Genomic DNA, 26038 nt, shown 5'->3' with positions numbered 1-26038 from the left:
AATACATCTTCATGACTTTATTCAATCTGTTTGTGTAAAATATAATGTGCAGCAATATCTATCAATTGATGAATAAGAAATGCTGATTGATATTTGCCATGTAAAAAAGTGTAATATGATCTTGTATAGCTCTTTACTGAAGCCCATTGCTAGATTATGTAACTTGTATTTAATGATATGATAACCATGTAACTATTACAATGTTTCTTTCAACGTTCTGCTCATCTCTTTTCTTTTCTCCCCTCTCCTCCCTCTCTTTTTTTTCTAACCTCAGGCTGTGGAGTCTCAAATCAGGAGTTTTGGACAGACCCCCTGCCAGCTGCTCATCGAGCCACACCCACCTCGAAGCTCAGCCATGCAAGTGGTGAGTGATGTATTCACATGCATGCAAACATCATCATGGAGAAAAAAAAGACTAAACCTGCAAGCCCTCAGTTTAACATATCATGATGTAATATGGGGTCAGCTGCCAACAGATCTACCTTATCAACTATTGTGCTGCCTGTTTAATGCTATCTCCGACTTCTGGTGAGCCTCAGCGTTAGCGCTCTGCTTTGCCTCATAAAGCTCTTCTTTTCCGTTTCTGACTCACTCTTTTCATCCTGTATTTCCCTCCTGTCTTCTCCTTATCCGTCTGCAACTGTGGGAAAATAAAATCCTGGGTTTGAAAGCATCTCCTCTCTCATCATTAGCAAGGTGTGCATGAAAAGGACAGATCACAAGCGTTTGTGTGCATGTGTGTTTAGTAAGAGGTATGCCGGGCAAAGGCACAGCTTTGTGCTGGAAACCTGGGTCCGAGCCAGACTTTCTACCTGAGCTGGAGGCAAAGGAGATCAGCCAAAGAGAGAAATGAACAGCAGCTCTGAAGTGACGGCTTTTTAAGGGCCAAGGAGTGCAGTCAGCATGCCTGCCTGTGATGGACCCAAGGCCCCATGAGTCCCTATTAGTGTGGTGTCCCTGTGGCGCTGACAGCTGGCTGTAGACCACCACCCAGCGCACACATGCACACTCAGACACAAACTCAGACTGGGGCTTTGAATGCGCCTCACTTATGGGCAAATTCCTATGTAATGTTTTTATTTTCACTCTGCACACATATAGTTTTCAAACATAATATTCAGTCACATTTCTTCCCCTCCTCCTCCTCCTCCTCCTCCTCTCCATGTTCCTCTAGAACGCCCTGTCCTCTTTGATTTTACATGTTCTTGCTCTCCACTTTCTCTCCATCCTCTCTCATGTGAGTGTGTTGTCAGAGTGTCGGCATCCGCACATGCCGGTGGTAATGATACTGTCAGTGCGTCTGGTTAGCTGTCAGACACACCGGATTTACTCAGGTCTATTCCTGATGTTAACACTGATGTTCCTCTTCTTCACATGCAAGCAGGAAAATGGCTCTGTCTTAGAGCTGTTAAATACAAACAGTCTGCAAATGGCTCTATAGAAGCTGCTGTCTAGCCTGGGACAGCATGATGAGTCAGTCAAATCCCCTGTTTTTGTTATGACTGCAGAGGTTGGTTGTTAATACTTTGGAGGTATTAGTAAAAAGTTAAACCTCAAGAACATTTCATACCTATTGTAAACGTCATCAGAAATTAAAGTCCATTTTCATGGATTAGACAATCCAAGGACAATAACACGACTAAATGTTGATGTGAATAACTGTTTGAAAACTTTTCTTTTTCAGAATTGACTCATTTTTTTCATATACCACTCAGAACTAAAACTAAATATTTGCTGGACCTGGATTCATGTCCACTGGTCGGTTTAGTCCGTTTGGAAAACCTCAATTTGAGTCATATTTACAGAAAAAACAACAGAATTGTGAATTTGTAAAAATCAAATTGAACCAAAGTGTTACAAGCAGGTTTTAGTCCTAAAGTGTCAGCCAACAGCACTGAGTGATCTGGTAATTAAAGATCCTTCACTAAGACACTTAAATCATAGATTCTTAAAGGATATATGTTTTGTTTGGTTGGTTTTTACTGTAAAAGTAGTTCAATACTTTGTACAATTTCTTTAAAGCACATCAGCTCTCTTTAAAGACACAAGAATATTTCAGGGACAAGTCAATTTTGTTCCCTGTCCATGCTCTTAAGCACACATCAGAGGAACGTGAAAATGATTTCTGGAGTTGAACTCTGCCTTTACATCAGTCTGTCCAATGAACACACATTTCACAGAGTGAGAAGGATCTTTAAATGGTTATTTTTAGAGTTTTTTTAAACACTTCTTTTTTATTAGACGATATTGATTTTGCCTTTTTCAAGATCCTGTCCTCTTAATTATCTTGGCTGTGATCCTTCTTCTCACCCATTTTCTTCTTTCCTGAAATGCTAGTTTGCTGCTCTCTGCTCTCCTGCTCAGACTTCCTAACTTTTTCTTTTCCTTCTTTTTTCCTGCCTCTCCCTCTGTTTTTTTGTAACACTGGCTGGCTTCTTCACTCGTCTTCACTCTTGCTCTCACTCTTCGCGTGGCGCTCCATATCTGCGTTGCTCATCCCACGGGGGCCTGAACAGTATCTTCTCCTGCAGACCCCGATGATGTTTACGGAGCAGATGCAGCAGGATGTTATCATGGTGCTGAAGTTCCCCTCAAACTCTCCCGTGACTCACGTGGCTGCAAACACCCAGCCGGGTCTGACATCACCCGCCATCATCACTGTCACTGCAAACCGCCTCTTTGCTGTCAACAAGTGGCACGGCCTGACAGGTAAAGACATTTGTACTCGTGTGTTTGTATGAATTCATTCCCTGAAAGATGTGATTCAGTGGAAGTATTTGTTCTCAGATTTTCCTTACTTCAAATTAAAAGGAGATGAAAAAATATTCTGTTCCTACCGAGGAAACATTTTATATTTCTATATATAATTCCTCAGTTCACTCCTCTCCTCCACAGTTTCTAATTTCTCTCAGGCAGCTGACCCGTCTCGTCTCCGTTCGGTGGACATTGATTTGGGAGACAGTTGACTGTGTCTCCTTGATAGCAGTATCAAATGTGACACTTGCAGCAGCCAGCATTAGGTCTCACGTCCACCTCCATACATCAGCCTTTCAAAACAGAAACCCTTATTTATCCAACACCCATTCTGCCCCCCGAAATAACATCAGATATGATGTCTCTGAATTTACGAGGATGAGGACTGATTTGTTTTCAGTACACTCAACCTCATCCATGCGCACCAAAGACCAGACTGATTAACCTAATTGGTTTAGTGAGCTGGTGTAATAAACAAGACGGGGGCTGTGCAGAAGTTGGTGCTTAATTGCTTGACTTTACTGGAGTCTTCATGTGGCTGTTGGAGTGGATAGAAAATATAAATGGAAAGTCATGCACTTACACAGGTTCATTTAGCAGGTCACATGCAAACTAGAGCTGTACAAATATCAGTACAGCTGAGTACTGAGATATCATGTTTTCTGATACTGTGTCTTTACCTTAGAAACAACACGTTTGATTTGATACCTGATGCTAGAGGGAATCCAATTAATACAGATTCAGTTGGTCTGGCTGCATAAATATATAAACCTCCATTACTGAGATTTAAGCATAGTTGTGTAACTATCTCACTCTGACAAGTTTCCTAAAATATTATTTGCACCAAACCACCATCTTACAGTTTGACAATATATTGCAACACACATAATACCTGTATCCTTAGATGTATTGCATCACGACATTCTTGCTGATACAGAGCCTTTATGCCAACCAATCAATGGACTGAAGATTGACATTTTTTGCCCACAGTATTATCATAATTTTTTCTTGTCAAGAAGATTCAGTTAACTGACCTTAGATCAATTTTGGGCAAGAAGGTCCAAATGGACCTCACAAAACTTAGATTAACCTAGCTCTTGTGATCCAAAGCTTGATCCGTAAGGCAACTGGACTGGTAGAAACGTGGGTGTGTCCAGGTAGTCACAAAAGGGTCCTAAGTAGGACTAAGTAGGACCCTTTTGTGACTACCTGGACACACTCACTACTGTTAGAGGCTTATATTTTCTAGCTCTTCCCCAGTCTGGTCAGGACTGAAGAAGCCTTTGGGATGAGAGGTGAAACGTCTTCAAGAATTTCTACCAGTCCTGTTGCCTTATGGATCAAGCTTTGGATTACCATGACCTGGATGACTGAGAACCTTCACAGACTAGCTCTTATGATATTCTGATCATTGACTCTCATATACTTTTTTACTGATAATCTTGCGAGATAAATAAGGCAGAAGCCATCTTGATCTTTGAATATTTTTGTAACATTTCACAGGTTTCAAAGTTGATAAGTTATGTATTTAAGAATGATGAATGATTTATGATGAAAATGAAGATTGTTTACAGTCATACGAAAAGGGTTCAAATTCAAAATATCTGCCATACTGAAAATCCTAGAAATCTGTGTTGTTTCATTGTCATAAACTGAACATATTCGGGGATTAAATATGTCATGTTTAGTTCTGTCAGATTATCAGCAACTTGACTAACTCCAGCTGTTGAGTTATTCTGAAAGTAATCATGCATAGCATCTTTACATCTCATTAGCTTTAATGTTTGGACAGCATTGATTGCTCAAGGTTGGTAAACATTCTATTTTAGGTCTTTTGTTTACACTTTACCACTGTGGATACCATATTAGGGGTTAGATCACCAAAATATATTAGCTGCTAATAGCTAAAGTGACTTGGTGAAGCTTGAAGTTAGCAATAGCATCACACCCGCTGTGGCCTTGGAAGCTTTTTCCATAATCAATGTCTGGTTTTGCAGGAGAAGGTTGGGCTGGCAGGTGACACTGGCTTTATGGTTATAGTTTCCACTGTGTTATAATAAAGTGAGAGCCAGCTTCTACTCCACAAGGTCACATGATTACAATATTAATCCAATCTGTCTTCTGTTTTGTCAGGTCATCAGAGCTCAACGGTGCAGGACCAGCAGTACCAACTTCCAGTGGAAATTGACCCTCTGATAGGTATGCTGTCGTTTAACACTGTAAAAGAGTCCACACACACACACACACGCACGCACGCACGCACGCACGCACGCACGCACGCACGCACGCACGCACGCACGCACGCACACACACACACACACACACACACACACACACACACACATACACGAGGATTTCTTACATAGCGGGAGCTCATATATGCATGAAATAATTTCTTTTCATGTAGATTTGTGTATGATTCCGCTAGCGTCTTGGTGACTCATGGCGGCATGCGCTGCCGTGTCCCTGGACAGTAGATCAGAGTTGTTTCTCAGCCGCTGCCCCGGTTCGCTCCTCATGATATAAGCCCTGCTCTCACACTAAACCATTTGCATGCAAATTGGAATGCAATGAGCTGTGGCCTGGGCCGGCATTTCATCATCAACTCCCCCCTCTCTCTTCCCCCTCCGTCGTCCCCTCCCTCCCTCCCTTTCTGCATCCTCTTTGGTTTAATTTGAGCGGAGGGAAAGGACGCGTGTCAATCGAAATGAATATGAATGTGGTAATAATGTGTGATTGAGAATGCACCGCGGACGGCTGTCAGGACAATATGGGCGCCTCTCATCCTTCACGACTTGTTGATGAGCAGGAGAAGAGTGCCGAGCCGCGGTGATGTATGGGATGCGCTGGTGGAGCACGGAGAGAGGAGCCACTTCTTTCTGCTCTAGCCTCCGTTGCTTCCCTGCAGCCTCTCTCACAGCTGCACGCACATCCGCAAGGATGGCTGTTCATTCTCTGTGAATGTTGTGGTCAATTCTTGTCTCCCAAGACTGTTTCCACACATTTTTTTGAAATTTGTCCGCTGACAATAACCAGGGTTTAGTCTTACATTTTCATCGTTGTGTGTGTGTGCAGTATTTCCCTCCATCACTGTCTTCATGAACAGCCTGAATCAAAGAGATATCTGTTCCTGCATCAGTATTTATGCATTCGTTATATGTTTTATGAGGGCTTTATAGTTGATCTATGCTGCTTGTGACTTAGAGCGCATTTTATAGGCTAATTGGAGTTTGTAATTGTTAAATATGTTTCTTTTGTTTTATCACTTGACTTTGTTGTTTTCTCAAATCTCACATATTGTCGTCATTTCTAACACCAGAGCATAAATAATGTACTGAATGATGTATTTCTGTGTTCTTGGGTGTGCGTGTGTGTGTTTAGGGGGGAGGTAGAGGGTTTCTCTCTGCTTGTCAGTAATATATTTACACTGTTAGCATTCCAGGAGGAGCCTGAGCTAAACACAGTAAATTGAGGATGAGTGTTGAGCCAGCTGCGGCTTTGGGAAATGTTAAAAATGGGTTGAAATATTACTTCTAGCAGCAACACTGGACTTTCTCCGATTTTTTCCCCCTGTAACAGACAATCTCCTCCAACACCTGTTCTTCAGTGCTTGTGTCTCAACCCCCCCCCCAAAAAACTTCACAATGGACATATCACTCTAGACAAGAAAAAAGATTCCACTTACAGAAAAGAAAGATGCCAATAAATTAGCTCTCTAACCGAGCACTTGCTAAATTACACACTGAGATGAATCTGCAGCGTGTGATCTGACTTGAGTGGTGTGCACATTTTGTGAAGACTGTCTCTGTCATTACTCAGACCAGACTCTTGGACTCTCACGGAAAATGTGAAGTCCTGTAAACTTAACCTCCAGGATGTTTTATGGATTCTCTCACAAATCTTCTTTGCACTGTGGGCTGAAACCAGCAGTGTGTACAGGGGTGTGAGCTCTTTGATACATGTTAACTATAAACTGTGTTTCTATCTTAGATATCATATTCTCAGTGCACATTTGTACATGTCCAACTGCATGTTTTTCATTCACTCATTTTATTTTTGTCCCTCTCCTCTACAGCCAGTAACGTGGGCAGTCACCGTCGTCAGATCTCAGACCTGCTCGATCAAAGCATCCAGATCAGCTCGCAGTGTTTCGTCATCACTGCCGACAACCGCTTCACCCTGCTGTGCGGCTTTTGGGACAAGAGCTTCCGGATCTACTCCACTGACTCAGGTACTGTTTAGTCATGGTGGACCACTCCCACTGAGGTCTCCTATTGAAAGACATCATTACAGACTTTCTTAATCTAAGCCACATTACTGCCAAGTTAAGACCCAGATCTATGTGCAGTAAATTTGATACTTCCTAAATATCTCGACTGAGAACTGTTGGCATCAGATGTATTTTGATGTTTTTATTTCTCACTCTGCTCAGATGTCAATGTAAATGTATTTTTCATTATATGATATTTGTCATACAGAAAGTCTCAACTCTTCAGCCAATCATAGAAACATTTGAACCCAAATTCTCCCATTTGCTTCCTGTTACATGACGCCATGAATCCTGAGTTATGTCAGGATGTATTAAATAATCAAAATGGGCACGTTGCTTCGAAATCCACCCAGTACATTCATACTCAATCGAGCAAAACAAAATGTTAACTAAAAATGCATGATTATTCTGGCAAATTAAAGGATTGCAGTGAAATTTCCTTGCACATTCATAATACATTGCAACAATTCAAAGTACAAACCAAGTGTGTTTGACTAATTTCTTATCAAAACATCTTAGTACACGTAAGATAAGTCCTAATATGACAGTACAAACAAAAAAATACGTCCTGAGATGCTTGTAATTTATAAAAAAAACAGCTTCTCATGCAGCTAGTAAATTTCACTTTGTATGTATCTTCAGTTTACTGCAATGATATATTTTCACTAAAAATTAGATGATCAAACTTAAGATGTGAGTGTTTGCAGTAAAGGGCCAACTCTGTGAGTGTTATTTAACATTTTCATTAATGTTAATAAACTCCAGGGCCTTTCCTCTAGCACCATCCTCAGGACAGACTTTTCATTTGTTGCCCCACTACCAACAGGGATCTAAGAAGTCAAATCTGTATACTATGAACAACATAGTAGGGGGTAACAGCTTTTGTAATGTCGTCTGCATGACTGTAATGTCTTGCATTGTAGCAAAGCTTTGCCAGTAAATTCCAAAATATTTATCCTTTTATTATCTCTTTATATTTGTTGCTATTTTGAGACATGTCCTCCTGTCAACAGCTAATGTAAGCAAACATCCCTAGAGTTAGCGGCGATAGTTCAACAGAGTAATTTTTCAGGTTGAATTGTGTGACTTCATTGTTTTGATCAAGTTAAGTTAAACTTAATTACCGAAAGCTATCACAGTGCAGGTCTAATCCATACATATTATTTTAATTACCTTATTTACCTTCAGTTTCAACATGAACAAAGGCTGCTGACAGGGACGTGGAACAAAACAAACTAGCTTTGAATTGCAGAGACCTCAAACAGAACCTCTAGGAGGACAGCCGTCTGCCTTAACTGTAACATGTGATCCCGTCTGGGTCAATTCAATGAAAATAATGCGAAAGATCTTTTGATAATGAAAGAACTTCTTGAATTCAGTAAACCTGTTGTATCTTTTGCTATTAGTATCCACCTTACTTGAATACACTGCAGTGTTTAACAGTGGTATTGTCTATGTCTGAATACCACTGTCCTGCTACTTTAACTTGCATATTAGGGCATTGTTATATATACACACCCTCACACACAGATGCCGTCAGGTCAGGGGTCCTGAATGAAACTGTCTGAAGCATCATCTCTGCACCTCTCAGCCCCATTCAGAGCCCTCCACACATCCACACAACAGACTCGGATTCAATTTCTGCAGGCCAGGCCCTCCCTGTCTTTAATCGAGGAGGGAGGGAAGGAGGGATGGGAGCTCAGAGATAGCTCTATTGTGTGACTGCCACCGGGGGTGTGAGACTGGAACGTGAACACGGTGTAATCACACGCGCTCAACAGCTGCCACCAAGGTCCCTGAAGCCCCCAGGTTAAAGAACTAAGGGGATTTTATCAATTACAAGACTTGATTGGAACACGTGCACAAAATGCATGGACTCATACGCCTGTGTGAGCTTAAATCCAATTTAATTTGTGTATGTGCATGCGAGTGTGTTTCATCACCTGATGAGTGTGCATTTAATACGAGGTGCATGGAAGTCATTATTGCTGTAGCCTCGTTACTTATTTCAGTGTTTATGAAGACGTCAAACATTTTACACCTTTGATGTCTTCGGAAGTTTAGTCAGCGACCCGCCCAGCTTCATCTTTGCACTGAGATACAGCTTAATTATCTGATGGACAGGGATTCTGACACCCGCACAGAAATGTCATGTGTTGCAAACTATCCTCTGTTTGACTGCAGAGGTCACACTATGAGTAGTGTAATGAGTACTAGACAGCTAGACAGTGGAGCCGTGGTCTGGAAATCTGACAGCAATTAGCCTCCTTATATATACACATGGAGCGCACTGCATGTGTATGATCAGTCACACACACACACACACACAGTCGGAACAAATATTTATTCTTGTCTGGGAATTAGTGGACGTCTGATCTTGTGTGGACCTTGTAAAAATACTCACTAAGCAGACAGAGGGTCAACAAACACATGGAGGGGCTTCCTACGAACTACATGTAACAATTACTGGCCAGCTGTTTTTACTTTTTTAACGTGAAACGTTTTGATCCTTATGATCCAGGTTTTAAAGATCCAGAAGAGATAACACGTGGGATTCAAAATCACTTTCTAATCAAACTAAGATAAGGGGCAACCTTCGAGCTCCACATTGAAACTTATTCATCTTCTTTTGCACTTCTGTTGATCATAGGATAAAAAAATCTGAATAATTCTATTTAAAAATCTGAGTACTATAAAATGAGAATAAAATCCAAGGTATTTTAATGCTTTTAAACAGCACAGTACATGCAGCATTCCTTTCTTCTTTATGGATCAGTGAATATTGATTTTGAGAACATGCGTATTTGTGTGCAGGCAAACTGACTCAGATCGTGTTCGGCCATCGTGACGTGGTGACGTGTCTTGCTCGCTCTGAGTCCTACATCGGAGGAGACTGCTACATCCTGTCGGGCTCCAGAGATGCCACCCTGCTGCTGTGGTACTGGAACGGAAAGCACAACAGCATCGGAGAGAGCCCAGGCAGTAAGTTCACAGGCGTGTACACACACACACACACACACACACACACACACACACACACACACACACACACACACACACACACACACACACACACACACACACACACACACACACACACAGGGTTTCTGAGCGCTCACTCTCCCCGACAGTTGTGAGCATGTGATTTACGGCCTCTCTCTGCAAAGTAACAACTAGATTCTTCTGACCAGGCCTGGCCTCCTGCATACAGATTGGATTTCGCGGCACTGCTGCACCAAGAACAGTTTTCGATAATGTATTTGAGATTGTGAGTGAGTTTCTGTGAGATCAGATGTGTGTAAGTGTGTTTCTGTGTGTGTGTGTGTGTGTGTGTGTCTGTGTGTGTCTGTGTGTGTCTGTGTGTGTGCGTGTGTGTGTGCGCGTGTGTGCGCGTGTGTGTGCGTGTGTGTGTGTGTGCGTGCGTGGATGTGGATATGTGGATGTGTGTGTGTGTGGGTTTGAAAATCTGTCTTCAGTGTGAGTGAAAGTGAGGGCCACTTAGAGACGTTAAACGTGATGTTGGGGGTCGCCGGCCGGCACTTTAAAGTTCACTACCATCTGAGGGCCGCGGGGTCAGGCTAGTCGATAAAAGTGAAAAATGTCACAGGCCTCCCTTACGTTCCCGTAACATATGGCATCAGCCATGATCAAAGCATCACACACACATTTCCCAGCCCTCAGCCCTCTCCGTGCTAATTTGGTCGGCTTAGATTGGCGTACATGTTGTTAAGTGATCCATTACAAACGGGCTGAAATTTATGACAAATTGTGATTTGGTTAATAAGCAACATTGGTTCTTGATCTTTAGGAACAGAGCAGAGATGTTTGTGACCTACCTCATAGCAAGAGAAAGAAAACCTTATTCCTGCATGTTTTAATTTTAAAATTCTTAAATACACACATCACTTATAAACATCAATAGAGCCACTACTGTAGAATGTTTAATTGATCCAAAGATCATGAATTGTTCAAGCAGAAGTGTTTGAGGAAAGCTGCATTTTCCAGCATTGGGTCTCCTTTCTTTTCTCTCAGTTAATGCACATTTTAAAGAGATTTGTTGCAACAGCTGTGTGATTTGTGACAGTATTGAAAAGATGGAAAGCAAACATTCATATTTTTTGCGTTACCCTTTCTCCTTGAGCCTTTTTTTTTTCTGTATTATCAGTGACAGTAAATAAAGTGCCTTTGAGGTTTGAACTGTTAGCTGAAAGATAAATTAAAAATGAAGTTGAGCTAAAGAACATAGTGTGAAACCTTTTCCAGTTTTTTATTAAAATATTGACAAAAAGAGTGAACACATTGGCAGAAATATCAATAGTAAACAAAATAATTTGTGGCAGCCCTACACATTAGATTTTGGTCTTCTGGTCATGGTTCCAAATATATTTGCTCTATTTTACAGAGCTTAGAACATGAAAATGTAATGACATGACAAAAAGTAAGATCAACTTACTGTTATAGATTCACCACACAGATTTCAATCTGTCTGCTGATGTTTCAGCAGTATAGTGACTTACTTAGGGCCTTGTTTCTTCCCTCCTAAGAGCATAGAAGTTCCTCTTCTAATATATTCAGCAAGGTTTAATTAGGGTTTACCTTTGTGTCTTCAGTAATTTAAGTGCAAAATCACTCCACTGTATTGTAATTTATTCTTAGAATTATTACATGCCTAAAGAGGCTCTGCATGTGTGTACCATTGCATGTGCTCTACATGTTCTCATGTGTGCCTAAGGCCAACCTCAGCACTAGAGCAGCAGACAAAGCAGACGTCATCCCAACCCCTCACCACCACAATGTGATGCTCCATTGCCCCAGACCGCAGGAGGATCTCCCAGACATGCAGCTCTGCTGCACACACACACACACACACACACACACACACACACACACACACACACACACACACACACACACACACACACACACACACACACACACACACATACACAAATAATCACAAAATGCATTCAGACAGTAGACTTTCCTTTATTCCTCTTCCAAAAACTGAAACACTTTCAAGCTAAAGTCTCCCAATACACTCCAACGAGGGCACATGCAAACTCAACAACACACACACACACGCATTCCTTTTCATGGGTAATGCCGTACGAACATCCCGCACACTTCATAAGCTTGACACAAATGCCTCTGAATGGCTGATATGTACACGTTGACCTGTGCACACTTGGTTTCTGCTGCAGGCACAGCGCAGAGATTCCACAGACAGCGCTGCCATCTGCTGGTGACACAGGGGACAACAGTCCAGTCAGACATCTATGTAGCAATAAACATTTCACTGAATTTGTTTATTTTTATTTGAGGTGAACACTGATTCTCTGGAGTCATAAAATAAGCACATTGAAAAACCGAAAAACAATGATGCTTTTATCTTTATAATTTTTATGAACAAAGAAACATAAACATGGACTAAAAAACGTGTGGTTTACATTAACACACTGAATCTAATGTAGATCCAGTGCGACATCAGAATTCCTTATTTTTCCCTTAAATTACTGAAGTTTTGTTGGCAAAAATATGGTTTAAAAAAACCATAAGTGAATTAAAAATAACTGAACACTACAATTTTATATTCAAGTACTTTACATTGTGATACGTAAGGTTTTGTAGCTGTATTACACATTTGTTATTTGGTTTAAACAACACCTAAATTCTTTGTGTGTTACTCTTTGTCAATAAAAAAACAGGGACAAGTTCAGAAATCTGGCTATTTGACTTGGAATAGGATCCTTTTTCCAGTCCCTACACTGACACACAAACACACTCGCACACAAACCTCGTCCACACTTGCCGAGATAGTTGATACCCTCGTCCGTGTCCCAGCTTTCATCGTATACAGGTAAGAGATTGTAATCAGATGTGGCGCTAATTCAAACCAAATGGCAGGTAGCGGCTCGAAAGGTTAACTGATACACCAATATATCAGCTTTATTGATCTCCTCTGAGCTACATCCAACATCATGCTTTAATCCACTGACTTGTAGGTCATAAGTTTGCTTAAGAGGATGTTTCACAGTTAACAGAGTGAGATGTAGATGTTAGGGCTGCTGGGCCGGTGTGCGAGCAGAGGTTAGGGTACGGCTGGTAGGCATTTGTAAAGTCGACTGAAGAAACAGTCAGGGTTAAAATCGAATAAGCGTGATAATTACATAGTTACCAGTTGTTTTCCTTAAGAAAACATGTATTGCTTTACATTTCCCCGACTGATCTGCAGTGTTTTTCTGTATGCAATGACAAGCTTGTTCTTAGAATTTGAGACCCTGCTGACATCTACTAGTTTGCTTTTTTACGAGAGGGTTCAGTGAGAAGCTACGTCTGTACTGAGTCTCTCCACTAAATCTAATAAAGTTTACAGTAGCCTTGTTTTTCAGGGGAGACTTCTCTGTCTTATTAGTGAGCCTGTATTGAATTTTATGACGTATAATTGAATTAAAGAGAGAGAGTAAAATGAACAGGCTCTGAATAGTTTGGCAAGAAACTTCACCTCTTTTTCAAAGTACTGAAAAGTTCCTTGAGACATCAGAGAGTGTCGGTTTTCACTGCATTTATTAAAAGAAAGCATTCTGTTGGAAACAGTCGTACTTGAACTAGACAGTTGTTTCAGATCGATACACAAATATTTTAGTTAAATAATGTCTTTAAACTTGAATCATGCTCTTACCGCCCCGTGGTCCTCTTTTTGGGCTGAACTTGACCTGTGACTGCAAATCAGACGAGGTCATTAAAGGCAAGACCCCCTCCCTGAGACATGAAGCTCTAATGAACTCCACACCACAGCCCTGGAGTTCAGTCCTAACTGCTGCTCAATGCATGAACAAACACAGACAACACTGCTGCATTTATTTACACTCTAAACTTCCTTCTATATCTTTTATAAAATACTTTCACATAAGGCAAAGAAAGCTCTGCTCCGTGCAAGTGTGCATGTGCTTGCAGACAGAGAAGACAGATGAGGAAGTAAAAAGGGATTTTGTTATGTCGCTGGCCTGACAGCTCAAACCAAAACAAAATCACACAAACTTCATGAGCTGGCTCTCCCTGTCTGTCCATCTGCAGCGCAGGAACATCTGGATCCAGTGAAGGCAGACAGGGGGAGAGGGTTTTAAAGATGGAGAGAGGCGGAGGGTGACAAGTGCTGGAGAGGGAAAGTGAATGTATGTGCAGGATAATAGTCTCTGCAATGAGCAATGGGACACGAACAAAAACAAAAAATATATAACAAAGACATGAGAGGCTGCCAAAAGGAAAAGTTTTGACACTGTTTGTTTTTAATTTGATTCACAGCTGATGTTGTTTTTATTATATTGAATAACCCTCCTCATTTTCCAGAAAACTTTCTATCAGCTCTGACTGAAGCTGTGAGATAGGGCTCTATTAGAAAATCAAGCATGGCACTCCCTCTAGTGATCATTAATGGTACTGCAGTGTTCTCTGGAATAAACATGACTGTTGTGTTTATGTTATCCCAGCAGAGTTCACCACACCACGGGCCATCTTAACCGGACATGACTGTGAGGTGACGTGTGCCAGTGTGTGTGCTGAGCTGGGACTCGTCATCAGCGGCTGCAAAGGTCAGATCAGAACATTAATAACCCTAAAGAAGATCTTTTTGATGTCCAAGTAGTTAAATGGTGTGATTTAAGAGGGAAATATCTCTAACTCCAGTCATCATCTTGTCTTGTGTTTGTTCAGAGGGTCCTTGTCTGATCCATTCCATGAATGGAGACCTGCTGCGTACGCTGGAGGGCCCGGAGCGTTGCCTGCGGCCTCGTCTCATCCAGTCGTCCACCGAGGGAAACTGCATGATCTACTATGACAAAGGACAGTTCTGCCTCTTCAGCGTCAACGGCAAACTGCTGGGACACATGGAAGTGGAGGACAGCATCAAGGTGAGCAAAATCTCCATGAGCATGCATGTGAAAGTGCACTTTCACATGTATGTCTGCACCATATCAGGCCCCTCGCTGATTAAAGCTTTGAGATCTGAGTAAGGTAAGGACTGACATGCCTTGAGGCAGAATGTCCCTTCACATCCCTTTTATTTCCTTTCACACACACACACACACACACACACACACACACACACACACACACACACACACACACACACACACACACACACACACACACACACACACACACACACACCAGAGGAAACGCTGCTTTTTGATCCAAGACCCTGATGTCAGGTTAAATTGCGTTGGCGGTGCTGGTAGAGAACATTCCAGAGGAGGAGTGGTCAGCTCTGGACACCGACACCATTAACTACCCTCCAGCACAGGACGACACATTCCCCATTTCCCACATTTCCTCCCTGGTGGTTAGAGTGACACAAGATAGCAGCTACTGCCTTTGGTTTCCTGACCCTGTGTTTCCGGTTTGGCCTGGGAAATGTAAGCCGGCTCTGACAGACAGCCACACGTCTGTTTCCTATTAGGAAACCTCTCGTGCCCGGGTTCCAAACCTGCCAGCCGCCCCAAACCAGCTCTCACACAAAAACCACAAACACAACCTGAGGAGGATGGTAAACAAGCACATGGAGATGGATGCTGATTGATTGTATTAACCTCAGTTTGGAGGTTGCAGAATATCTTATTGACTCTATAAGAAGAACCAATGATGTGCTTAGATGCTTGAATGCATTCAAGCATCTAACGCATTTTTACCCAGAGTTCTCTCTGAAGGAGAAAAGTTGCATCTTGGGAGCAGAGCTGGCCTTTCCTCGGCTGCTGTAAATTCCATTCATGTCAGATGGCATTAGGAAAACCCCAACATCTCAGAGTGACTCTGTGAGAGTCTGAGCTCCCTCCTACCTCCACCCCCCTGGTCTGAGACTCCAACAGTATTTAGTGCACTCATGTACATACCAGAATCAATCTTGTCAGAGTGCAGAGGCTCAGCGCAGTATGACTCCAGGATAAATAAGTGTTTGTGCTGGCCGGTGTGATCCACTTAAAAAAAAAAAAGTAAGACTGAGGAAGAGAGTAAATGTTTGCTCTGTGAATTTACAAGGGTCTGGAGTCAGAGGTTAGATGACAGGCTAACAGTCGGCATCTTAGTCTAATAGCGGAATCGAGTGACAGAAGCCATACTGAATAGATTACAGTCTTTTAAGTACTGGTATAACTCAGGCAGTGTAACCATTGCAGCAGTTCTTTCCCTGCCGTGGGCCGTGTAACGGGGGGGATTAACAGCACCATAAATTCAACTTTTTAACTTCCCCAGCCCTCACAATCCACCCGCTGCTCCCCTGAAAGAAGTAGGAAATATGGGCATTAAAAGTGCATGTGTTTCTGCTGGACTCATTTTTTAGTCACCCGAGCCCACGCAGCCATCTTAGCTCCCACAGAGCCGTCGGCCATCTTGTTTGACCGCCCAGTGGCAGAGGTCTGATTTATAATGTCTGTCTGCAGCCTCCTACCTGGCCTGGAGGACTTGTCTGCCAGCTCTGCTGCCTCCTGCTGCGCTTCTGTAAGGTCATGGACTCCATTAGTTTATACAGGCGTACATTAACGCACCACAGTAACGGCTTGTGTTCTGTCTTTGCTCTTACTGTGCATCGTGGTGTCTGATGTGCAGAGTATTAATAAGTGATTATAAAATGCACAAGCTACACTATCCAGCATGCATTAATGTCTGTTAGGTGTGAACGACTGCTCAAAGTGATGAACCTGTAAAGACTCATCATCCCTCAGCCTTCAGAGCACTTCAGTGTTTTGCAGCTCGTTGTTTTGGCGACTCTTAGTTCACTCTCAGCTTTCATCAAACTTGTTTCAAGTCGCATCAGGAAGCAGTTTGCAGTGAAAATATGTTGATATACTCACTGCACGCTACAGGCCCAGCATCAAACCAGTGTTTGATATCAACTAGCCAACACAGCAGAGCATTTCGCTGCTGAAGAGAGAGTTTTCATCTGTCTGTCCATCCTAGTCTTGTGAATATATCAGAGGCCAGAGGACTACAAGGAAAGACTGTCATCAAACTTGACACAAAATTGACTTTAAAGTAAAAAGATTTCAAGGTGGAGGTTCATCTGAAGTCACATTCTTTGAAGGGGATCTCAGAGCAGCTGGAGAGGAAATTAAAGCTCCTGTAAGGAGTTTTAGCTGGTTGTGAAAAAGCTTGTTTCTGTATGATCAACAAAAATACCTACAAAGAAAACAAGATCATCAGAATAAACTTCAGAGATGATAACATGACAGTCTGTGGGTGTCTCTTCGGCTGCCCTCTAGTGGCCAAATGATCAGTTCTTCAGTAAAGTGCGCCATTGTATCGTCAGCCATGATGAATCACAGTTCTCTTCTCTTGCACTTATTTGCTCTGTACTTCAGTTAAACACATTGATCATGATTTGCTGAATTGCACATCATCTTTATCGCTGCTGTCAGATTAACTCTGAATGTTGATACACAAGACAATTACCGTACACACAAAACAGACCCACAGCGCACAAATCAGTGCAGCGCTGCACTCTGTCATGCTTCATTCCCAGCCATCCTGGATGATGATCCAACGCTGTAATTAGGCTTCATTTGTTCTCTGTGCCTCCTGCCAGCGTGCAAGTGCATCAGTGTTTGCCTTCTCTGTGTTTTCCTGTCTGTGCGAGCGCCTTCTCATGCAACTTTTGTGTCCATGTGAAGTGATGAAAATGAGAAACAGAGATCATTGAATTCACAGCGTGGTAGGAAATTCCACCAAAAGTTTTTATAAACAAAGAATTGTGTTAATTGAGGCTGCACTCTCCCCGTCCATCCACTGTGTACAGCTCATGATGGGTTATTTATGTTTTCCCAACCAAGTCAAGTTCCTGAAAATGACTCCTTCCAAGTTTGAGTTTCATTTTTCCATTTAATCTGAGCCTGATTCAACACACATGCAGTTGATGACTGAAGCGTCTCTCGCTGACTCACTGCGGAGCGGCTGCAGCTGACAGACGGTGTCGTAAAAACCACAAAGGAGAAAAGCTCTAAATTAGCGTCATTTGCTGCTTTAAGAACTCACATTCTGCCTCGTCATTTCATCGGCCGCTCGCTCCCTGATTGATGCTCCTGACTCTTTCACTTTCAGCTTCCAGCGCCCATAATAGACTCCAACACACGACCTGATTTGTGCACGTCTGGTTCCCGGGGGAGCCGTTCAGCTGTTACAGTTTGCAGGAAAAGCAGATGAGACGAATAAATCTCCGAGCCTCGCTGTGGGGAGCCATCTTTGTAGCAAGTCAGGGTCTGTGTACAGAAAGACCCAGAGGAGAGGTGGCTCTGACCTGGGATCTTTTGTGGGATCACATGACCTCGCAGTATGAGCTTTACTCTGACACTAGAGATAAACTGGTCCCAGATCACCGGGCCTACTCACAGGCTATTTATGCATGTGGGTCCAGGCTGAACAGCTTTACTGGACTTTTTTCTTCCCATTGAAGCCCACATAATCAAGAAAACCAGGCGTTAAAATCACTCAGTCATCTCACACTGTCCACTACAGTTTTCACTAGAAATTATCCTGAACACATGTGAATGGTTTCAATAACTGAAAAAGATTAGAAATCCCCAAGTTCATGAAAAGTTAGTAACAAACTTGTTTCTTTTTCTCTTTGTTCCAGGCGATGCTCCTCAGCCGTGACGGTCAGTATCTGCTGACAGGAGGAGATGGAGGTATAGTTTCCGTCTGGCAGGTTCACAACCTCAAACAGCTGTTCACCTACCCAGGCTGTGACGCAGGAATCCGCTCCATGGCCATATCGCACGACCAAAGGTAACAAACTTGCATAGTATAGAGTGACCTGCGTTTTTTTATAAGGCTGGTGCAATGTACAGAGCATAGAGTTTGGCTAAATTTTAACATTTCAATAAAAATCCTGAGTTATTTTTTTAGATTGCCAGATATTTTACTATCAAGTAATTAATTTGTCTTTCCATACTTAGGGACGTTTCAACTATTAAGTCAAAGTATTTCATGAAACACATTTTTTCTAATTTCTATATTGGTGTTTCATAGTAGTAATTGTCTGTCGTACACTGGTGCTAATATGTCTGTAGTAAACCACTAAGCATGGTTCTTTCACTGGTCTGGCTCAAATAAAAAAGGAGAAATGGCTACAACAATTATTTGAGAAATTTCTCGATTCTTTACTCAAGATAAAGTAGCAATACTTACGTCCATGCCAAAAAAAGTTAATAAAATATAGTTTCTGTATTTTAATGAAAATAAAAAGATTAATATTTTGTGTTTGTTATTTCTAAAAATTTGAGGATTTCCTGTTGTTTTCCTGTTGCATTAAACTGTCGGAGATTGTGGAATACATTTTTCCAGATTTATAACTAGTTAAAGACTACGCAATGAATTCATTGCCCTGTGTGATTTTAAGTCCTGCTTGTTTTATTTTGCTACCCATGTAAAGCACTGTAACCTGTTTTTTGAAAAGTTCTCTAGAAATACAGTTATTATTATTAGTAGTAGTACTAGTAGTAGAATTCATTTTTAAAAAGACCTGTGCATATTTCATCAATAATATTTTGTATGGTTTCCTCTCATTTATTCAACTTATTTATTAATGGTTAAAGTTTGAACAGAATACGATCTACAGTCATGTCGTTTTATCCATGACAGCATAGTTTAATAAGCAGATCTTGTGTTTTATGCCTAAAATGTTTATCCTCTTGTCTATGTCTAAAGCTCCTGTGAGGAGTTTTTAATTTGGTTATAAAACAGACTGAAATTTTTATTTTGACTTTCCACTGCAAATCGTCTCAATGAGTGATGTTTTTAAAGTTAAATACTGCTTTAAAATTTGCAGAGATTACAGGTGCCGCCTTTCCCACTGAGGGGTGTCAAATTTAACACAAAGCATTAAATCCTCACAGGAGCTTTAAGTAATAATCTTTAAGTAAATGTTGATGTCAGATTAATATAGTTGACTTAGGGTAGAATTTATCCTCTGAAACACATTAAATCAGAAAAAAACTATGGGAACTTGAGATCTTACTTGTCAGTAGAGCTGCTGCAGATTAAATACAAATTCACAATAATGTAAATATCTCTCTTCACCCGTCCTTAGGTGCATCATAACTGGCATGGCGTCTGGTAGCATTGTTCTCTTCTACAACGACTTCAACAGATGGCACCACGAGTACCAGACTAGGTACTGACCTGAGCACTGCAGCATCCTGACTGACAGAGAAGGAACTGACAAAAAAAATCTAAACTCTGAAGTGTGAACTCTTAACAAAGGCACTTTGCTGTCTACATCCTGATATCCTGAATGTATCTCAATGAAAGAAGAAAAAAAAAACAAATATGTCCTGTTATAGTAAAACTATTTTTAAAAAGGGCATTGCTATATTTTGTAGATCAGATAGAACATTTTCATATAAATCATAGGGTGGGGGTTACGTTACTGTGCGGTTAAAAAAATCTATTTTTAGCTGTAAGAGTCTATTTTCATCTCTTCAGGGGACAAGAAAAGAGGGATAGTGATAAACCTTTTGACTTAAAATCCAAATATTTGTGTACTTTAGGCTGAGTGATTTTTTTTCTCTTGTAGGTGTGTATGTGGGGAATAATTCTTCTTCTTAATCTATTATTCACTTGCTTTCTGCCATTTTGGCACCACAGCTTTTTGCCATTTCTTGGCCGTTAGATTTGAAATGTTTGAATAAATAATAAATGTATTGGACAGAAGGATAAACAAAGAGGGAATATACATATTTACATATATAAATAACTATATATTCTGTTTAAATGTAGTCATCTGTATTTAAAATGTCCATTCCCTCTGTACCTCTGTGCTCTCAAAGAGACTGCATATATGTGCACAACTCACAGAAGACATATCAACACAGAGCTGTCACGTTATCATTTAAAACATGACTTCTTATTACTCTCTGTGATGACAAAGATTAGCTTTAAGCAGAAAAGCACGTCAGTGAAATCATGTCTAGGATTTTGCTCTTTTACATTTTTTCCCTGAAAGACTGAATACATCATTTTCCTTAAAGTGACAGAAACAGGGTTAAGAGATCAGTCACTACATAAAAATACTGTCATCACAACTAAAGCCCAAACCAGCCTTTTCATTTGTCTTCTTTGAGTGCCGTCTCCAGAGCCGCCAACAGCAGAGTGAGATGTGCAATGAAAGGAAGGCCTTTCCTCTGTTTCAGTCCGAGGTTCATTCTCTTTGTTTCATCACAGAGGTCTAACTCACAGAGCGAGAGATCATGTTAGGATGTGATTGAGCACTAAAATGGCAAAGTGACATACTGTATATTCCTTTGGTAAAATAAACGTCCACCTGTATCTTTGATTTTGAGGAAACATTCCTTTGAAGTTTGCGCTTTGATGTGGTCTGAATCTCCAGTTGTAAGAGAACTGCTGTTATGTATCAACCAATATTTTTTTTGCAATCATTTTGGAGTGTTTTGTGTGCTGAGTTCTGACAATAAAATTGAATTTTATAACTTGAATTTTCCCTGAAGCTCAGTGTTTGAATCACGACACCTGAACAGCCCACTCTTGTGGCCAAAACATGGTATCACACCCACAAATACAAAACAGAAAGAAGTTTTTCAATGCATTTTTATTTTTGTTGTACTGCTGTTTGAGAACAGCGGGTCATTAAAGCAGCCTCTCTATTCCTAATAAAACCCAGTTTGACACAGACGAGAATCCTTTTTAAAACTGTCTTTTCATACAAATCCCCCTTTACAAACTGCTTATGAAAACCTACTTTAACTACATATACATAAAAGGAAGCTAAAGGACAGTATGTACCAACTTGACTTTGTGAGTTTAAGATAATTGTCGTTCGAGGAGGAGGAGGAAGGAATAAAGGGGGAAGGAGTATGCATGCAGCTTTAAGGTCCTGAGGATAGAGGATTAAGTCCTGCTGACACCAGCCTGGGGTAAACAATATGGAGTTAAATACAGGTGCAACACAAATATAAGCCTCTTATTTTAAGGATGGAACATGACATTTTTTTTAGCCAAGTTGGTTTGATAAAGGCATCATTAAGCTATGAGCTGTTAGCTAGTGGTCAGGCACAAACCCATCACCTTAACAACACATTCATTCATTTCAATCCAACAGATCAAAACCTGTTTGCCTTACACTTTAAAGGAGAAGTGTTGACTACCTTCATGCAGATTGGCATGATCGATGGGAGTAATATTAACAGGTAAGTGTTTGTCCAGTCTTAGAGCTGTGGTTGTAGCATAAAGCAGTTCACAAGAAACAAAGCTACGATTTGGTTTCATATCTGTTGGATCTTTTTTCTCTGTTTCTATGTTCAGCAGTCAAAACGGCTCAGACACATGGAGGCAAAAACACACTTTCAAGTTCCAGGTGGACAGCTAAGGTTCCTCACACTATTTACAACTATAATGTTCCCGTCAAAGAATACAGTGTGTGAATACATGTCAGTGAGGTACAGTGGGTGAACAAAATAATTGAACAAATCTGAATCAAAAAGGCAGATACACATGAAAGGGTCAGATCATCCAAGTCAAATCTATCATTTTACTCACTTTAACAGCATCTAGATATTTGGTTTCAATACAGGTGCTTTTTTTACATTTTGGGAGAGACGGAGAAGGGTCAGGACTAAAAAAAGAAAATACACATTATTGTAAAGCATTTTCTTTTCAGTGACAGTTTCATTGTGACCCTTCACAATTTGAACATAAGCATTATGGTCCTTTTCCTAAGGGTCTATCACAAAACAAAACAGAGACAATCAACAAGAACTCTCCTTTACTGTCGGGGCTACTTCCTGCAAACCCAAAGCTCTCTCCATGTCTACACGAATGTTGCAGAAGTTTCTAAGTTTTGATTCTGGATCCGACAAAGTAAAAATGGTGTGAAAAAAAGGTGGGTTTATTTTCCAAATTTGTTTTGTTTTCTCATGTTTCCCTTTGCTCACAAATTGAAGGAATTGAACGATTATTATATATCTAAAGGCCTTTATATGTATTTCAATATGACAATTTTCATCTTTGGTTCAAAAGTCCATAACCTTCGTAATAGACAACACATTAACATGTCACAAGCCAAAAAAAAGAAACAACTACTCACAGTTTTATGTACTATTTTTGTAATTTGGATGAACAGACCCTTAAAGAAAAATGTGAAAGCCATCACATTTTATTACTTTAACATGCATGCCTTCAATGCACAATCTCCCTTACTAGTTTTTTTTTTTTAGCCTTTCGTTACTTTGGTCTATGTTTATTTCGTCACCCACTTTACCTTTATTTTGTAACACTGAGTAGAATCTGGAGTGTAACAGTAGATGTGCAGTTTCCATCAGGATAGGCTGGTTCAGAGGAAACATTAGTAGTGGTTAACGTTGGTTAATACTGCAGGTAGCTAAGCTAGCAAGTGCAGGCGTTTAAAATGCTGAAATACTTGAATGATGGACACACTGTGTCTTTGATAAAGCAGTAGAAGTTCGCAGGATGTGTGTGATGAATAACTATTTACAATACAGCCACAGGCAGTCAACATGAGATAATAAATTAAAGAAATAATTCACAGTAACATGACTCATAATGCATGACTTCCAAAAACAAAGCACTCAGAATAGTGATGTATTCAGTTCATTCCCTTTCTCCACATCCTCCATTAATAAATACAAACATACTGTATATACAGTCGATTCACTCTTAGAAAATGCCTTGAATCTTCCTTCTCTGAAGATGAGTTGGATGAGAATAAGAGAAAAGGTTGACACAGCGGTCCCTGGCTCAGTTTACAGCTACTGGAAATGCTTGAAGTGGAGTATCAGACCACTCTTCCTGTGCTTTCTGATACCCACATGTTGAGGGAAGGAAAGAGAGGGGTGAAACCGGCAAGATAATTAATCTGCTTTTCAAAACTGCTCCATAAGATCTTCATCAGGGAAGTGACTGGGAGAGGGAGGGGTCGTGGATCGAGGAGGAGTAGAAGGGGGAGAGGGGAACAGCATAGGATGGATGGAAGAAGGGGAGGAGGGTCCTTGTTTGGTCGGGGAAGAGAGAGGGAAGAATACTTCAGGTTTGATTGGTGAGAGCGGGGAGGGAGAACCTTGTTTGGTAGGAGAGAAAGATGGGGATGTTGCCTCTATGGTAGGAGACGATGGGGCTTGCTTGTTGGGAGAAGAGGGGGAATGAGATGCTGGTATGGAGGGGGGACAGAGGGGAGGAGTGGGTGATTGGGTGGGAGAAGGAGGAGGAAGAGAAGATGGTTTAGAGGGAGAAGATGGAGAAGGAGAAGCTGGTTTGTTCAGAGAGGAGGGATAGAGAGGAGCTGGATTAGTAGGAGAATCAAGTGCGGTGGGAGAAGAGGGAGTAGGAGAATCAAGTTTTAAGAGGAGAAGAGGGAGAAGGAGAATCGAGTTTGGTGGGAGAAGAGGGAGGAGGAGAATCGAGTTTGGTGGGAGAAGAGGGAGGAGGAGAATCAAGTTTGGCGGGAGAAGAGGGACAAGGACAATCAAGTTTGTTGGGAGAAGAGGGAGAAGGAGAATCAAGTTTGGTGGGAGAAGGAGAATCAAGTTGGTGGGAGAAGAGGGAGAAGGAGAATCAAGTTTGGTGGGAGAAGAGGGAGAAGGAGAATCAAGTTTGGTGGGAGAAGAGGGAGAAGAAGTATCAAGTTTGGTGGGAGAAGAGGGAGAAGGAGAATCAAGTTTGGTGGGAGAAGAGGGAGAAGGAGAATCAAGTTTGGTGGGAGAAGAGGGAGAAGGAGAATCAAGTTTGGTGGGAGAAGAGGAAGAAGGAGAATCTGGTTGGATTAAAGATGAGGCCTGTTTGGCTGGAGAAGATGAAGGAGAAAGATAAGCTTGTTTGGTGGGAGTTAGGTCTGCTTTGGTTGGAGATGATGGGGAAGGTCCAGAGGAAGGTGCAGAAGGAGCTGAGTGGGTGAAAAGTTCAGGAGGAGTGGAGGGGGAGGGAGGCTCAAGAGATAAGTAAGGAGTGGCTGGTGATGTTTTTAACTCAGAAAGAGTGGAAACAGACAAAGAGGTGATGGGGAACGTTTCAGCAGTAGGTGAAGGGAGAAGTGAAGAGAAACTAACAGGAGCAGAGGGAGGCACAGCAGAGGGAGGCACAGCCATCTTTGCTGTCTCAGGTGCCCCCAGAAGAGCAGTCTCTGCCGCAGGTTTTGGTTCTTTTTCACGTGATGTTCGTTTGGTTGGAGAAGCTGCTCCTGACTTTGCTGTGAGGGTGGAGGGGACTTTCTTACTGGCTGATGACGGAGGACACGGCTTGTTCTTAGGCCTTGGATGGCGACCATTGGTGACCTGGAGGGTCTCCTTATCTAGAGCTGTGTTCTGGCAAAACAGATGGACAGAAAGACCATCAGCTTAGTCCTCTGAGATTCTTAGACCATTCAAAGCAGAGCATGTAAAGATACTGAAAGTAAAGCTACACTAAATTAAGATTACCTATTAAAAGTTTTAAATCCTATCAGAGTTTTAGCTTTAAGGATCATTTATATATTTTATTTTTATTCCTACAATCATTAACTGCTGACTCAGTTTTGTATTCTTGATGATCTCTATGGATGAACGACGAACATGATGGAATGGAAATGGACATAAATAAGTGAAGGGTGATTGAACAAAAGGACAGTATGTTTGGCACAGTACATAGACTCCACAAGGAGGAAAAAAAGATCATCAGTGCTTATCTAAGTGCAGAGAAAGGGCAAATGAGAAAGTAGACGTTTACTTTTTCATTCATCAGATGTATGTACGGTGCTTTTATGACGAGTAAAGCCAATGATGTGATCTCAATGAGGGACACTGAAACAAGCAATGTCATGTTCCTCATTTGCCCTTGTGCTGGGACTCAGCAGCAGAACAGACGAGGCGGAGCGTTCAGTGTTAGTACATACCATTGCCTTGGAGCTAAATCAGAGGGGCGTAATGCAGGGAGAGGGGAGAAGCAAAAAAGGGACAGAGACTAGTCTTACTCACAGCTTCACAGAAATAATGTCAACACAACAAGCATGACGGCCAGTGGACAGTT

General features: G+C 41.4%; 2 protein-coding genes across 9 annotated transcripts in view; one reads left to right on the top strand and one right to left on the bottom strand.

Annotated features, from left to right (window-relative positions):
* Positions 1–21501, top strand: part of lrba (LPS responsive beige-like anchor protein) — a 231454-nt gene extending 209953 nt beyond the window's left edge. For 3 of the 4 annotated variants that reach the window (XM_034687798.1, XM_034687797.1, XM_034687794.1), the window contains 9 exons: positions 275–364; positions 2532–2709; positions 4888–4953; positions 6830–6985; positions 9839–10006; positions 14512–14613; positions 14735–14931; positions 18642–18793; positions 20097–21501. In XM_034687798.1, coding sequence (XP_034543689.1) covers positions 275–364; positions 2532–2709; positions 4888–4953; positions 6830–6985; positions 9839–10006; positions 14512–14613; positions 14735–14931; positions 18642–18793; positions 20097–20187 — 1200 coding nt within the window. In that variant the 3' untranslated portion in view covers positions 20188–21501. The remainder of the gene's footprint in view (positions 1–274; positions 365–2531; positions 2710–4887; positions 4954–6829; positions 6986–9838; positions 10007–14511; positions 14614–14734; positions 14932–18641; positions 18794–20096) is intronic. The other variant, XM_034687799.1, reaches the window with a different exon arrangement.
* A 94-nt stretch (positions 21502–21595) lies between these two features.
* Positions 21596–26038, bottom strand: part of dclk2a (doublecortin-like kinase 2a) — a 44522-nt gene continuing 40079 nt past the window's right edge. For 4 of the 5 annotated variants that reach the window (XM_034687801.1, XM_034687800.1, XM_034687802.1 and 1 more), the window contains exon 17: positions 21596–25338. In XM_034687801.1, the coding sequence (XP_034543692.1) occupies positions 23905–25338 (1434 nt within the window). In that variant the 3' untranslated portion in view covers positions 21596–23904. Of the gene's footprint in view, positions 25339–25904; positions 25918–26038 lie in introns of all 5 variants that reach the window. The other variant, XM_034687804.1, reaches the window with a different exon arrangement.

Source organism: Notolabrus celidotus, chromosome 7, assembly GCF_009762535.1.
Source record: "Notolabrus celidotus isolate fNotCel1 chromosome 7, fNotCel1.pri, whole genome shotgun sequence".
Classification (NCBI taxonomy): domain Eukaryota; kingdom Metazoa; phylum Chordata; class Actinopteri; order Labriformes; family Labridae; genus Notolabrus; species Notolabrus celidotus.
This window is presented reverse-complemented; position numbering and strand designations above follow the sequence as displayed.